The sequence below is a fragment of the Carlito syrichta genome, unplaced genomic scaffold (assembly GCF_000164805.1).
Source record: "Carlito syrichta isolate Samal-C Ts95f unplaced genomic scaffold, Tarsius_syrichta-2.0.1 Scaffold308755, whole genome shotgun sequence".
NCBI classification, from domain to species: Eukaryota; Metazoa; Chordata; class Mammalia; order Primates; family Tarsiidae; genus Carlito; species Carlito syrichta.
In genome coordinates, this window is record NW_007252851.1 from 167,707 (window position 1) to 185,257 (window position 17,551).

The following is a 17,551-nucleotide window of genomic DNA, read 5'->3' on the forward strand; positions in this document are numbered from 1 at the left end:
TTCATGCTCCACTTTTACCCCTAGTTAGGAATGTCTTAAGCCAAAGGGCTGACTCAGTGGCAGTTCAGAGAGGAGCTAAACAGTAAGATATTCCTTTATCCCTTATGTCATAGCATACATAGAGTGCCACATTTTAACAGGTGTACAGCAGAAAATCATATTGAGCTATGGTTACATTATTCCTGAATGTCCAGGTTCAGGGTTTATTATTTTCTTCCCAGAAGTTCAAAACATTATTAAGAAATCAAACAGGTAGGACTCTTACAACTTGTCTAATTTTGATAACATGCAAACTTCAAAAGTGATCTTAGAGCGTAAGAATGGTAAATACCCAATAGTTAATCTTTCTTAAACCCTTATTATGTGATAGCAAATAAAATACTCTGTCTCACTTAATCTTAACAAAAATCTTGAAGGTAACTATATTATTATCCCATTTTTAGAGATATGGGAACTGGTGTTAGAAAAATTAATTTTCCTAAGAAGTTATAGCTAATGGAACTAGGATTTGAATCCCAATAGGTCTGACTCCAAAGTTCTCGCTTTCATCTTCTGTACTTCTTTGTGGAGAATCTTTAATGCACCAGAGATGGGCTAAAGCAGCCAATATGCATGTATATTCATCCATTCATTCATGAATTATTCATTCATTCATTCAGCAACTCTTTTTGAACATTTGCTATATACACTGTGTCAGGTGCTGTGAAGATTCAAAGCTTAGCCAAATATAAACCATTCCTTCAAGGAATGTGTCCACCAGAGAAGATGGCATGTATAGAAATAGCTGTAGCATGAGATATACAATGATAAGAGATATGGAACAGATTCCCATTTTAAGAAATTGTTGATGTTTAGAAAAGAGAAATAATTTTTCCATTGGTAGAGGTGAAAAGGCTCAGAGAAAGGAGGCATTTGATTTGGCCCTTGACAGATGGTAAGGATTTAGACAAGAGACAGAAAGTAGAGCATACAAGCATTTCAGGTTGAGAGAAAATGTAGGAACAATGACACAGAGAAGGGAAACTAGAGAAAATTATAGCATAAAAAGCAAGAAAAGAGATAATTTCAGGAAATAATAGCTAAAAATGGAATGCTATGGATATAATACTTACCACAAACTAGAATATGTGCTTCTATTTCATTATACTTAGCCTGTCTCTTCTGCATATCCATCTTCTTTTCCCTTCTCCATCTAGCCTCTCTCCATACATGGATGCTTTAGTCACTATTTAAAGAAAAGAAACTTCATTATAGGTAAAGGTAACATTTATTTCCATAGAAGAATTAAAAATCACTTATTCAGGAAAGAAAAGTTAAGGAGAAATCTTTTCATTCAGGAAATCTTTTTTGAGATCTTATTATTTCCCCAAAACGATATTAGGTGCTAAGAATATTTTTTTAAATAATGTGCCATTTCTGCAGTTGGGGATTTTAGAATCTACTAAAAAAGACAAACAAGTAAATAAGTAATTACAAAGTATAACTTCTGTGATAAAGGAGTATTCTAAGTATAGAGATGTCACAAGAAAGGCAATTATCAGCTTAAGGAGGACAAATAGGGATTGCTTCCAAAAGAGAAAATACATCAGAGCACACTGTTTTTTTTAAGACAAGTAGGATCCACCTACATGTTCATATTTTAAAACTAAATATTTTAATTTAGTAATATATCCTGGATGTGTTTGGTGTTAGTATACTTAGATATTCGTTATTCATTTTAATGGTTATATAGAAATTAATTATATAAATCTGCATGTTATATTTAACCAAGCTTCACTTGATAGATATTTGAGTTTTTTCCACTTTTCTTACTAATACACACAGCACTGAAGTAAATACACACACATATGTATAATATATGTCTACTTACATTTGCATGGAAGACTCTGTAAAATCAATTCTTAGAAGCATACTTCCTAGTATGCTTCTAAGCTTGTATGCTTGCAAAAAAATTACAAGCATTTAATAGATATGACCAAATTACCTTTCAAAAATGCTGTGTAGGAATGTTTTTTCCCCATACCAGTATAGAAATTGAAATGTCAGTCTTTTTAAACTGCCAATTAAAGAAAATATCATATTATCGCTTTAATCTGCATTTCTTTGAGTATTACTAAAGTTTAGTATCTTTTCATGTTTACTGTCTGGTTACATTTCTTCTGTGAACTAATTGCTGTCATGGCCTGGGATTTTTACCCAATGCAAGCTAGTAAGTTATCCTATTAGCGTTTCATGAATGCTTGCAGAACACATAAGACACACCTGGGTCAGAAGCAGAGAAGCAGCATGAGCATCAAGTTTACATTGGTTCTCCCAGTTCCCAAGTCCCTCAAGAGCAATGCAAAGGGCTCCCAGGTGATGCTATGCATGCAGTAGATATTAGACACAGTTGAAGAGCATGTCACTTGTCAAATCCACCTCTTTTTTTTTTTTTTTTTAGCAAATCTACTCTTCTGCATGCTTACTTATTATTTTCTCGTGGATTTGTAAGATCTCTCTGCTATCAGAATGAATATTTCTTCACCTGCCATTGAAAATTACCTGTCTTATCCTAGTTTGCTTTTTGAAATTTGATTTTATCATTGGTTTCGTACTATACACAGAAAAGATTACACTAATATATAAAATGTTTAAAACTATTAACAGATTTTTTTTTTCTTATGCTTTCACTTTTTAGCCTTTAACATTTTGATCCTTTTGGGATTTACTTTTGTGTAAAGAATGATATAAGGACCCACCTTAGTTTTGCCAAGTGACTGGTCAGTTCTTGCAACCTCTTTCTATCTTCCCCCTACTTATTTGATGAGATCAGGCATGTACAGGGTGTTATGGCCATAGACTTCCCTACTTATTTGAAATGTCACCTTGAATACTAAAATTTCATCTGTACCTACCTCTTTCTCCATTTTTCTATGCTATTATTTTAATCTATGTGTTTGTTACTACTCCAACCTTATCTTTTAATTACTATAGCTTTATAGAACATTTAATACTTTATAGAATTTGTTCTCCATTCTCTTTTATTTTAAAAAATATTTCACTGTTTTCATGTATTATTCTTGAACAAGTCTTTTAAAATAAATGAGATAAATATATGGTAACTATGAAAAGAAATTCTAAACTACTGTCTTTTGTAACCTTATAAAAGTCATATGCCTCCTTTAAAAGTCTTACTGTTATAATTTACCTGAAAGTTTAACTTGAACTTCAATGAACTTAGAAGCATAGATTCTATTTGAAACTTTTTAAATCTTTTTTTTTTTTTTTTAATTTTAACATAGGTTCCTTGTAGTTTGGAATACTGGGATGAACTCCAGCAGGTGTTTGTTGCATTTCGAGAATTTAGTCTGTCTGAAAGCAAAATTTGTGAACTGCAGTTGCCAGATATCAATCTTGTGAATGACCAGAAGAAACTAGTATCCTCAGATCTTTGGAGAATTGTCTTGAATAACAGTCAAAATGGAGCCGATGACCAAAGGTAATTCAGTGAAAGAAGAAATAGTGGAATTACACTGAGAAACGATGATCAAGTTATCTTTTCTTGTCTGGTGACCCCTCACTTAACTATATTTCAGCTGTCTAGCAGCTGCATCTATCTGAACTATAGGTGAAAATGAGGAAGAAAGACAAAATCTGATGTTTCAGAATTTGTGCACTAAAAATCCAGTGTTTTACTCATAATATGGTTCTTGAGTGCTCACTAAGAACCTGTTCCTTAATTATTTTTTTAATGTGAAAAGAGAAAACTTAAAATAAAAAGTCATCCTTAACCCAAAAATATGAAGAAAAGAGCCATGCATATACCTCAATAGACTCTTAATGATGCAGCAGTCAATATATGTAATAATCCTGGGTCATTTTTTAAGAAAAAGATTAAATACATTGAATCTAAAAGGTAAATTTTGGAAATATTTCCATCTTAAATTCTTTTTAAAAACTTTAAAAGACAAGCCCCCAGACATTCAGAAAATTCGGCTGACTAACCAAAGTAACTTATACCCAAAGGATTTCAGATAGCTGAAGTTTTATTCAGCTATAAAGTCTCCTTTGCCATCTCTAGAGCTATAAGATAAGGTATTCTGAATAAAATCTTCAGAACTTTCTAGTTGACACCTCCTACAGGATAACTAGTTAGGGGCAGATAGAGCCAGATTATCCCTATTTCAGTGTTTGCCTGTTTAACATCCCCACTGTCTTACAGTAGAGAAAAATGGCTTCAGCAACCTATTTTCCAGCACTTTTACCTTACACATCTCTGCCAAACCTTTTTACCCATTCTCCCGTAAAAGACAAGAAAAAGAAAGTAAACCACAATCGGTGGAACAGTTTTCTTGGATCACATATTATTACATGTACTGTGAGACTACACTGCTCATCGTTGTCCGTGCTCTACTTTCCACTTCTCCTGATGAGTTGGCTTTACTGTAACCTTATTCCTTTATATAATACCTCCCCTTCCCCTTAGACAACATTCTGACACTAACAGAGAGAAAAACACATCCACCATTTCAGTACTCTGCAAATCAGTTATTTTCTCTTCTACAACCTTTATTTTTGTCTATATATATGCATACTTCTACAAGGTTGTAAGCAAGCATACCACTTTGTATTCTGATTCATACTTTATGTTATAAATAATTGTGAATGCTTTTCCTTTGGCAGTATTTATTTTTATTAATAAGAACATTTGTTCATTGATGAACATTTGGAAGATAACACCACTCATAATCATATCACCATGAGATAACCTCTTTAACATTTTGGTCTGTAGCCTCAGTCTTTTTCACTGATTACTTTGTATGCTTGATAATAATAATGTATTTTTATTTTATATATTCTAAGTCATTTGGGCTCTTTAGAAATAATTTCCTTCTTAGTATATTAGTTAGTAATATAGAATTAGTAAAAACATTTATTAGAGAAGTAGGGTCTTGATTTCACCCAAATATAATGCAGCAATAAAAAGAACATCCATGCCAGGCACAGCGGCTCGTGCCTGTAATCCTAGCACTTTGAGAGGCAGAGGCAAGAAGATTAAAAAATTAGCCAGGTGTGGTGGTATGTGCCTGTAGTCCCAGTTACTTGGAAGGCTGAGGCAGAAGGATCATCTAAGCCCAGGAAGTCGAGGCTGTGGTGAGCCGTGAGCATGCCACTGAACTCCAGCCTGAGGTACAGAGTGAGACTCCAATTCAAAAAAAAAAAAAAAGCACCCATCCTGTGAGGAATTAGCAGATGAATAGAAAAATTGCCTTTTCTGAGTTTAAGTTACCTCATCAGAAGCAGGAAATCTTAGAACATGGAGCTATGAATAATTAATTTTGTTAAATCTGAGTTTCATTCATAATATCAAGTTAGAAATGATTACTTGACTAATTATGAAAGAATGCATTTTCATAATTGAAAGAAGCATTTTAGACAAAATTAATTCCTCAGAATCTGAAACGTTTATAAAAATTACTTTTGTGGTAAACTTAGTAATAGAGAAATGTGGAGCCTTTAGGGAGCAGAAATATGCTAGCAACTTTTCACCAAGCTTTTGACATTGTAATCATAGGTCTTTTGTCTTCACCTGGGATTTTTCATCTTAACCTAATGTTTCACAACTGATCTCACATTAAACTGTTTGGGATTAATCATTTTTCAGGTAGAAATTGATATTAATGAAATTAAATTAAAGTTGTTTTAAAAGTCAACATAAAACACTATTAAGATATTTTTCAAAGAGGACGATAAATAAATTTTATCCAGTTTCTAGAAAGAAAACATAAATGTTTTGATAATATGTCAGTATTTCATGCATACAGAAAGATTTTACAGTTAGTGTCACTATATACTGCTGCATGAGCCAGGCTCTGTGGCTCAGCCTGTAATCCCGCGCCTTTGGGAGGCTCAGGTGAGTGGATTGCCTGAGCCTGTGGGTTCGAGACCTGCCTGGGCAACTTGGCGAGACCTCATCTCTACAATAAATGCTTGATCATATGAAAACAAATGAAGCCGGGCTTGGTGGCTCAGCCTGTAATCCCGCGCCTTTGGGAGGCTGAGGTGAGTGGATTGCCTGAACCCGTGGGTTCGAGACCCGCCTGGGCAACTTGGGGAGACCTCATCTCTACAACAAATCAAAAAATCAGCCGGGCGTGGTAGCACGTGCCTGTAATTCCAGCTACTCGGAAGGCTGAGGCGGAAGGATCGCCGCAGCCCAGCAGGTCGAGGCTGCGGTGGCCGGGAGTGTGCCACTGCCCTCTAGCCTGGGCGACAGAGTGAGACTCCAACTCAGAAAAAAAAAAAGAAAGAAAGAAAGAAAACAAATGAATTGGTAATGACTGTGGTTTTCTGGAGGGAAGTAGAGTTACCTACTCTTGAAGTAGAGATGGCCTTTAGACTTGGTTTCCACAGTATTGGTGATCTTTGGAGCCTTCCCCTTCTATTTACTGTGCACTGGGCTAGAGACAACAGATGCAGCCTCTGGAGCCCTGGTCAGGCTATACATTTTAGCTATTTATCTATAGCTTTTTAATCTACAGTATTTATTTACTTTACGTATTTACCCACACCCATTGCCTTATACTAAAGTCTGTGTAAACTTCCACCATCAATCAGGTTCTGGCAGGAAAAAGATGGCAAATCTAACTGGGATATTGATGAGAGTTTAATGAAAGAACTCTTTACAAAAAGTGTGGACAGGAATAAGGGATGGTTCAGTACCCCATGACTAGGAACCCTGGGAAACTGTCCCATTCCTTGGCCTAAAGAAGCCAAGTGATTGAGCCATTACCAAAACTCTAATTCAGAGTGGGTATTTGTAGCTGCTTTTGGTAGAGGGACACAGCAGTGTACAGAGATCTGGCTGAGAAGGAGCCGGGAAAATACATACCCTTACCTCACTCTTCTCTTGCCTGCTAATCTCCTATGGATACCTCCCTCTAACTGGACCCTAGGACAAAGCAGAGGGCAAAGCAGCTAGTTGATGCCATCCAGAAGAGTCCCTTCCAGGGACAGAAAAGAAGGTAGGAAATGGTAGAAAGTGGATCTAGAGAGCATACAGAGGATATCCATCAAGCACACATTCATATTTGCAATGTGCAGTTTCTTACCCAGTGACTGGTCCTGGGAGTAACAAAAGGGAAAAGCCCACTCTTGGACTTTGGGCCACCCTGCCAGGTTCTCTGGGTTTGGTATCAGTCAGATGTCTTCTGACCGATCAGAACATCTTTTTATTTTAACTTTCCCATCTTACATTCACCCCCAAGGGGTTAACTCCAGAAGTTCTTATTTTGGCTATGAAAAGTCACACAAATGCCAGACATTTGTCATATAACACAGTAATAACTGTGCAGATCTTGATATGTATGTCCAGCTAACTTTGTTATCTGATGATAACTTAAAACTCTGGCAATCTGTGTCAAGTGTTTGGAGCTTGGTTATTCAGATTGCATGGTCATCTTCTCACAACATTAAATCATGTGAGAGAAGATTGTTTACAAGGACTTTTTAATCCCCACCCCCAAAATGCTGATTCATGTCAGGAGGCATGCTGGAAAGAGAAATGGCTTAAGTGCATATGGCTCTTTCCTTGTGTGATGAAAATTGAACCTGTGGTGAGTTTCTTGAAGTGCTTTCATCTTTGGATGTACATACACACACACACACATACATATATACACATATACATATGTGCATACACACACATACATGTATATATATGTATGTGTGTGTGTGTATTCTCCTCCTACTCCCTTAAGATCCCGTAAAAGGAATCACTGCCTACTCATATTTGGTAATCTTTGAGACAGTGAACCACAGCTTTTGTGTCTGTGTGGGGAGGAACTACTTTACAGTTCCCAAAGCCTTGATTGTTATGTACATAGACAGTGGAGAAATCAGAGAAAGCAATGATGTATGAGTCCCTGAAACATTTCTGTCCTCTCTGCTAGTTAAACTCTGTCCTACCAGAAGGTGACTGTGGCCCTCAAGATATCATTCCTCTTTATTTGGCTACTCTGATCTGCACTTTTAGAGCTATCTAGATTATCGGGGTAATTTGGCGGGGGGTAGTTTTTTAAGCCATTCAGACATAAATCTTGGGCGGGGTAGGTGGTTCAACCTGTAAGCCCAGCACTGGATTGCTGGAGTGCAGTGGCACGATCATGGCTTGCCACAGCCTTGATCTCCTGGGCTCAGGCAATCCTTCCACCTCAGCCTCCCAAATAGCTGGGACTACAGGTGTGTGCCACTACACCTGACTAATTTTCTAATTTTTGTAGAGACGAGGTCTTGCTATGTTGCCTAGACTGATCTGGAACTCTGGGCCTCAAGCAATCCTCCTTCTTCAGGCTCCCAAAGTGCTGGGTTTACAGGCGTGAGCCACTGCACCTCACCAAGTTACTCTTTTAACTTCTCTATTTCTGCCTGTTATACATATCATAAATTATGTTTTTCCTTTTGATATCTAAGCCAGATCAAAGTCCATTGTTGTATCTAATTAAGGAAATTATGTAAATATAGCTATTATAAGTCTCTAACAGGATTGTCTCTCATAACTACTTAGTCCTTTTACATTTACATCTTCTTAATTCTTATGTAAAAGGTAAACAGATACATGCACTTTTATAGTATATAATAGTAATCAAATTGAGTATCAAAAACTATAAATGTACCAATTCAAAATATAGTTAAAGTATATTTGGATTATTTATACTATATTTTGTGTTTAAGAAATGTTTTACTTTTGGCTTCAATTTTTAAATGAGAGCCTAAATTTTTGAGTTAAATTAGTAATCATTTTAGCAAGGATTTCATGATTGAAAGAGTATTTGCTGGCCATTAGAGTATTTTATGATTTAGTAGTTACCATAAATACCTAAAAGTATCTCCAACCATTGATTTGTGCACTTAATTTAGTAAAAGTGAAGACTTAATCAATTTGTTATAAGTAAAGATTGTATCAGACATTTACAATGTTTTAGCAACCTTTTCCAATATGTTATATCTGCCAAGAGATAGAAAAATAAATCTTGGAAAATCTCAGAGTGTCAAAAATTATGACTGGCAAGAAAAATACTTCAGATAAACACCTCAAATTATGCACTCGCTTTTTAAAAATTGATCTCATAAAATTCTTGCCTGGATTTTTAATAATATTTTGACTAACATTGTACCCTGTTTCTAACAACTTCTGTAAATAGTATAAGTGAAAGAGTTTAAATATGTAAAGCACATGTATAACTAATATATTTAGCTCTTTCTGAATAAATACAAGTTTTAATTTTATCTTGCTATGAAATCTTTTATTTGTAACTTCACAGATAAATTCCTAGAAAGTAATTTGGATCAGTGTGCCCATTTATAGATGTCATAAGACTATACTTAGCTACATTTTTTTGTGCATAGCATTTAGTCAATAACCTAGTGCCCCAGAGTCTGGTTTTTTGTGTGTGTGATGGAGATTTACTAGCAATGCAGTAAATACCACCACATAACTGTAAACTCTTTGAGGTTAAACAACTCAGTAAACATGTTGGAATGCTCCTAGCTTTCATTTTCACTAGCCTGTTTCACAACCTCTTTCAAAACGCAGCTGAAGATTCACACCTTGGAGAATCCAACATGATTCACCCCAGGTCGTTGTGAGCGCCTCTTAAGTTTCCTCTCTGGCTGCACTTCTGCCTTTCCTGTTCCTGAGTAGTGGTACTGTTTTGTAATATTTGTAAATGTCTATATATTGAGTATCACCAGTTAGACTGTGAGTTCTTTGAAAACCAAAGCTTTATTTCTTCAGTTTTTCCTGTCTTAGTTCTCCCTAGGACACTGTAAATCATACCGTTTGTTATTCAGCTCTTCATGGATTTAGGAGCCAGGCTACTATTGCTGCAGAGCAAATTTCAGGTTGAAAAGAAGAGGATGGAAAACAGTGTGGGGGAAAGGGCTATATCTATCCATGGAGCCACAATTAACAGAATGCACTTTGTTCTCCCCCGACCCCAACCCCAAATTCTCAGCTCTCGTGCTTCTACTAGCACTGATGCAATCTAGCAGGAGGCTTTCTCTGCACATCAGCAGCCACCGTGTACAGACATCTTCTCTATTGCTGGCGTCACTATTCATTTTAATCAGATTTTATTTGTATGAAATGTTGTTAAGAGGATAGGCAGGTGAAGAAAGGACCCATGTAGTGTAATTGTCCATGGGACCTCGTTCTTCTAGATATAGTCGTAACTTTTATGGCACCCAGTACAGTACCCAGTAAGCATTGAATAAAAAATATTGACTGACTTATATGAGTATGGACAATCTGGAGAAGTAAAACAAAAGTGAAACATGTATGGTGACACTGAAAGTATTGGGTTTTTTGAGCTGCAGCGTCATGCTCTGAATTGTGTTGGTCTTAAGCTAATGTGAAAATAAATTGCCCATAAGTTATGTGAGATGTGGATAGAAGAAAGTTGAATTGGAGTTAGGTCAACACGACCTGGGGGGTTGAGGGATCCTTTGAAGATTCTCTGAGAAAAGTCAGAGAATGATCAACTTGAATTCATTTTTTTAAATGACTAGTATATGTGAAAAATACAGAAGATTTGATTACATATTGACAATAGGATTTTTGGTACTAGCTTTAAAGAAAGACACTTCACATATATAATATTAAATTGAGGTTATTGAACTTCTTTCATTACTTGTTTCTCATAGCTCTGCAAGTGAATCTGGTTCTCAAAGCACTTGTGATCCACTTGTAACTCCAACAGCCCTGGCTGCCTGTACCAGAGTCGACTCCTGCTTTACCCCATGGTTTGTCCCATCCCTTTGCCTTTCCTTCCAATTTGCTCACCTGGAGTTCCGTCTTTGTCATCACCTTGATCAACTAGGCACAGGTACTGTTTACTTCAGCATCAGAATAACATCCACTTAATACTTACTGTTTTCACTTGAGTATTCTCAAGACAAAATTCATTAATCTTTACTCAGATAATTTATTTTCCAGCGGTATAAAGCAAGCAAAGTTGTTCTGGATTTGATTTGGTACAACAGGTGTACCCCTTACTTTTGAAACAGCTTATGGACCTATTATGTAAGTTACCAATGGTATTGAGCTGACATATTTCTGCATGCTTCCTAATGAGAGTTCTCAAGGAAGTTACCAAAATTGCAGGTTTTACTGTTATTACAATTATGATCCTTTTGCAGTATATCTGCTTTTGTTCCGTTTCCAGAGACATGACCTTAGTAGCAAATAGATTCCAGTGATACTTGATACTGCCTGATTTCAAAAGCATAAATAACTTCTACAAAAGATGGGTGCATTCTCAAATTAATTTAAAGGTGCCTCATTTTTACACACTTACAAGGAAGATATAAGTGTTCCACATACCAAAAGTGGCCTTTTATAAAGTTGCTGATTTTACTTGAATAGCATTATATTCTATAACAAACCTTTTCTAGTTAATATATTTTGATTCAGATAGTAGATTTTCAACCTACATGTAATGGAAAAAGGGGGGAAATCAGATTAAAACCAAACACAGCTGCTGTTAAGCATCTTGCTTTTTCAGCAAAAATGGAGCTTATGTTTTTTTCTAACTCTCTTTGAATCATGTTTTTGTTTTTGAGATTTCGTTGGTAGATACAAAGCAGTTCCATAATACCCTCCTTAGATTTTATTTGTTGTCTTCTATGATCAATTTTTTTTGCCTATGAAAGTGAAATTAACCTTTGGATAGTATATATTTAAGAGACCTAATTGAACAAAACATTTATATTTGGTTGCAAATATAAAATGGTAATTCAAAGACTGTAATATCTTCAAGAGAATATTTGAGTTTATTAGACACCAAATACTAAATTCAATAATCAAAAAGTGAATAGTTTAAATGTCCTCTCACTATTTTCATAAAGTATTGGTTCATCTAAATTGCTGTTTTTCTTGTTTGTTTTCTCAACAGCTACACCACAGTACCTAAAGCCATTTATTTCTGATAGAAATGTGCCATCTGAGCTAGAATATATGATTGTTTCCTTCAGAGAACCACACATGTATCTTCGACAGTGGAATAATGGTTCTGTCTCTCAGGAGATCCGGCTCTCAGCTCAAGCAGACTGCAGACTTCTAGAGTGCAGAAATGTCACTATGCAAAGCGTGGTAAAACCCTTCAGCATCTGCGGACAGATTGCAGTTTCCAGCGATGCAGTAGAAAAGTTGCTTGACTGCACCATGATAGTTGACTCCATATTTGTAAATGTTGGACAGCATGTTGTCCATTCTCTAAACACTGCAGTACAAGCTTGGCAACAGGTATGCACATGCCAGAACAGTTTACAGTTTGGCCACTTATATGATCTTTTATTAGGTCCTGTATGTTATCATTCCTAATAATAAGTTACACACAAACAAAAATGAGAGAGGATAAAGAATTTGATGGCCACCATACTATTGGGGACCTTCTCTATTTTGGCAAGGTAATCAGTGTTGTTTTTGAAAAACTTTTGGAGAATATGGGTTCTCTATACATGCATTGGAGGTCATGCCCACATTTTTGTGACTAATATACCACATCTGTGTGGAAAATAACATATTTCCAGAAATTTTTTCAGAGTACTGTGGCTTTAGTTTGCCAACCCTTCAACTAAGCTATGTATCAAATTGTCTAAGTGTCCATTGTAAGAATGAAGAACCTCTGTGAGCCTTTTTGACAATAAGCATTCCATCTTTTCAAACAAACAAACAAAACAGTGAGATGAAATATATGAGCACAGTATAGTCTTAATCTTTTCCTCTACTATCATTTTTCCTTTTTGAGACCCTGAAAAGCAATGGATAATAGATTTTTTTATCAGAGACTTGATTTTTTAAATAACTTTTTACTTTTGTCTTTTATCAGAAATTAGTCATATCCAAAATGAGATGAAATATTAGTCTATAATAAATGAAATATTCAAAAAGATAAATCTGTCCAAGTCAACTAGCCTGAAAATAACTTCATGAAACATCTGGATGATAGTATATTCAGTGATTTAGGAGCAAATAACTTCTGCTTCCATTACTGATTTTCAGTGTTATATTGTATTTCCATCACATTTGTGTTGCTATTTAGGCTGAAACATTTCCTTGCATTTTGTATATGTTACATACATTTGTGTAAAGCTGGCTCCCCAAGAGAAATGAACACTTCATTCCACACTAAATTCCACACTGACCTCTTTCAGTAACAGGGTAATTTGTGTGTGTTTGTGTGTTGGGGCAGGAGGGTTAGTTCTCTTACTTAAAATTTTTTATGGGAATCAACTATTTTCTTTACATGCATGAAGACCTATACAAGACTAAGGAATTAATTACCTAACATGGCACTACAATAGCAGAAGGAAAGAAGATAACACATCTGTTTTATATTTTTAAAATCTTTTTTAAGGGCATTCCATGGTTTTCTTGTTGCAAAGGACATGCGTAAAATAAGAGCTAGTGTGATCTAAATCTTTGCAGCTGGTTCAAATAGTCATGTGAAAAAAACCTCCATGGCTCCAATTTCTGTTTTTTTGTCATATTTTGAACAATGCATTTAATAAAAAACAAACCTAGAAAATATAAAAGAGTCATTGATAGAGCATTTAAGTCCAGGATATTTTTGTCTTGGTATCAGAGCCATTATAAGAGGACTTGTGTGTAGCAACTACTGCAAAATGGCCTTCAGAAATATCATTTTCCTCACAGGGTAAAAATATTCTTTTAGACATAGCTATACATATAAATAAAATATGGTGCATAAATATTTAAATGTTTTAAACCACATCAGAGTGTGAATGACTGACTGGCTAACACAGTGCCTTGAAGGAATATTCTGAGTTTTTTTTTAAATAGAATTGTATATTTGATTAAGTAGAGCCATATGTCACGTAGCATATTGCTGACAGGTACATTCTATGAATAGTTGGTTCTGATTTATACAGGGATTTGGCAATGTTAACATGAGCCACGAGAGGATATACTTCTGTAATTGTTGCTGTAATTTTCTTGTTTCCTCCCATGTCAAGGGTACTTGCCACCAAGTTTTAATGTGGTAGGCACCTAACCCTGTGTATTCTAAAGTAAATATGAAAGTGCACTACTTTGAAATCATAGGACATTTGACATTGAAGTGGGCTTATAGAGGTTTATTAAGTTCATTGTTTCTAAGATGTTCTAAATGTGGTTTATCCCCTTTAGAAGGGGAAGTTTAGTTTCCCAAACTTGGATTTTATTGTGTGTATAATGCTCACGTACAGTATAATTCTTGCCAGGGAAAAATATGAATTTAATAAGCAGGCAAAGTGATTTGAGTTTTCCGCATACTTTCTATTAGATTCATATCAGAGACAAGTCATTTTTACCCAATGTAGATGGACCAGACAGTTAAAGCATGAAACAATTTGGCCTTCCACCTTTAGGTCATGAGTTCAAGATTAACTGAAGTCCTCATCAGTGTCTGATTTCTCTGGCTGTAGATTTTCTTTTCTTTTTTTAATAAATGATGACTGTTTTGTGAAAACAAATTAGGAATTCAAAATCCCAATTGCAGTTTGTTTTAAATTTCTCTTTGGTTTTTCCTAGATTTGGACAAAATAGTATTTAAAGAGTTTTTTTAAATATAAAGGTTATACTCATATGCGTTCTTTTATACCAAAATGGTATCTCTTTTTAATTGCAAATGCCTGTACAACACTCCACAAGATTTAAATGTGAATAAGCCATCATTTAATTATAACTCCAACTGAGCATTCTAAGACTCAGAGTATATGAGGTCACATAAAATGCGTATGAACTTTTTTATGCTATAACAGAATTTAAAACATTCCAAGAAATGCTTAAACTTATTACAGTTATAATGAACTCCACAGATGAGGGAGCAATAGAGAAACTGTTCCCTGAAGACTTTGAGTATCCTTTAGAAAAATGTAAACAACCCCCTTGTGTTCTTTAATTTACATTTTTTCCTAAAACCTTCATCATTTATTAAGGGTCAGCTTTTAGAGATGAGGAAAGTAATATGATTTTTTTTTCTACTCAAGCGCCATCTGGTAACTTAACCTTTGTGTTACTAGCAGATTGATCCCAATTCATTATGAAAACTGAATTTTAATCTCAGGATGTGTAGCTAAGTGGGAGATTGGAATCATATCCCTTTCTTCATGTCTGTACTTTTAGACTGAAAGGAGAGAAAAATGTTTAGAAGGAGAGCAGTTTGTGTTGATTATATAATGCTAAGTGGAAAAATCTCATTAAAACTAATTGTACACTAGGATTCCAGTTTGATTAAAGGTTTGTAGAAAAATAGATAAGATAGGATTGTTAGGATAGACTAGAATAGTAACAGGCAGGACACTCATAAGAGAAAAGATTGCTTGAAGACCAATTACCAAAAGCAGTTATCAATGAGCATAAAATTAAAGATTTTTAAAATCTATACCTTCTATATTTTCTAATTTTTCTTTCCCCTTTCCCTCCCCTATATTTTCTTACTTTTGTATAGTGAACATGCATTACAATGATAACTTAAGATTTTTTTTTTTTTTTGAGCAGAGTCTCATTCTGTCATCCAGGTTGGAGTGCAGTGGCTCACTTACAGGCCACCCCAACGTCAACCTGCTGGCCTCAGGTGATCCTTCTCCCTAAGCCTTCCAAGTAGCCAGAACTACAGGCACCTGCTACCATGCCTGGCTAATTTTTTTGATTCATTGTAGTGATGAGGTCTCACCAAGTTGCCCAGGCTGGTCTCAAACCCTTAGGCTCAGGCAATCCTCTCCCCTGGGCCTCCCAAAGTGCTGGGATTACAGGCTTGAGCCACTATGCCCAGCCTACTTCAGATATTAAATCTACTTTTTTCTTTGTTTTCTAGGTGTCTATTGACTATTTATGGTCCCTATGGACCAGGCAATATATTGGATACTGGCAGATAAAACTGTAAATAACACAGACCTAGTTGCAGCATAGAGTTTTATGATGGAGACAATATTAAACTCATAATGGTATAATTAACCAGTGCTCTGAAAGTGACATCTAGTAGGGTATGTGAGCATAGAATAGGGGAACCTAACTTGATCTGGAGGGGATCTCAGAAGGCTTTGCTGAGGACTGATCTTAAAACAGACACCTGGAAGCTGAGTAGAAACAGGTTGGTCAGGCAAGAGGTGGAGGAAAAGAGGTTCAAGCAGAGAGAAAGTTCTGAGGCAGGAAATCATTTGACATATTGGATGAATTGAAAGGCAACCAGTGTAGTATTGGAGGAGCTAGAGAAGACTGTTAGAACTGGAATGTCCTGAGCAAATGCCCCCAGCAAATGGAGAATAGCTCAAAATGCAGTTGGAGCCGTGGGCAGTGGCCAGGTAGGACAAGACATCCAAAACCCAACAGCAGGTAAGTTTTGAAATCAGCACTAATGATTAAAAGCCACAGCAGAGAGTATTATGATAGACAAGAGGTAATTGTGGGTTATAAATGCTTTGGGGTCGCTTAGCTAGAAACTCTTTTGGTGATTAGTGTGACTGTCAAGCAAGATTCAGTTCAGTAAGAATACATGGATGGGCCAGAGTCAGTGGCTCAGCCTGTAACCAGCATTTTGGGAGGCCAAGGCGAGTGGATTGCCTAAGCCCTCAGGTTTGACACCAGCCTGGGCAACTTGACAAGACCTCGTCTCTACAATAAACTAAAAATTAGCAGAGTGTAGTAGCACGCACCTGTAGTTCCAGATACTTAGAAGGCTGAGGCGGAAGGATCGCCAGAACCCCACAGGTTGATGCTGGGGTGGCCGTGAGCTTGCCACTGCATTCCAACCTGGACATCAGAGTGAGACTCCAACTCAAAAAAAAAGAATAGATGGATGATAGAGAGCTTAGAAGTTATCAAGGGAGGAATGAGGTATGTCAAGGGCACTTCAACACGTGTAGCATAAAGTACTGCCCACCCACCTCAGGAGCATTCTGGATGAACTAGGAATAGATTCTGTTTCCAAGGTGAGTCTGTCCCCTGATGAAGTTCAAGCTGGTCTTGGTCCAGGCTGGATTCCAGGTACATTCACCTGGAGATTCCTTGGCCTTGTGCCTGCCAGTCATTGAGTCATTATGCTTGAGTTGAATCTCCGTTTACTCTCCCTCCCCTCAGTAAAGGGGCAAATGATGGAGCGTGGCATGTGGACATTACTTAGGTCCAGGCACTAGAGGCCAACTAGAGAAGCATCAATTATTTATTATCTCCCATTATCTGTAAGTTGATTAGCTAGTTATGATTTTTTCTAATATTCTCAAGTTAATTATTTATTTAGCTATTCTTTTAGTTTACCAAAAGCATGTTTATTGTTTTTAAGCCATAACCTGACCAAAGTGATAAAAGAGTAAACACAGAAATACTTTACCACTTTGCCAGTGCTTTGAGGTAACAGCAACAGTGAAGACACCATTAAATTGAGAAAGGAGGTATCAACGCAGAAATGGATTGCTTATTTGCTGAGCTTTCACTGATTAATGAAGGATATTAGCTGACTGATGACAATTAGCTGAAACAGATACTGAAAACTGTTTTCCAACTAACATTATT

General features: G+C 36.1%; 1 protein-coding gene across 1 annotated transcript in view; it reads left to right on the plus strand.

Annotated features, from left to right (window-relative positions):
* Positions 1–17,551, plus strand: part of VPS13B (vacuolar protein sorting 13 homolog B) — a gene marked incomplete at its 5' end in the record, with an annotated part of 272,185 nt that overhangs the window by 161,415 nt on the left and 93,219 nt on the right. The window contains 3 exons of the mRNA XM_008065666.2: positions 3,282–3,478; positions 10,684–10,865; positions 11,934–12,283. Of these exons, the coding sequence (XP_008063857.2) occupies positions 3,282–3,478; positions 10,684–10,865; positions 11,934–12,283 (729 nt within the window). The remainder of the gene's footprint in view (positions 1–3,281; positions 3,479–10,683; positions 10,866–11,933; positions 12,284–17,551) is intronic.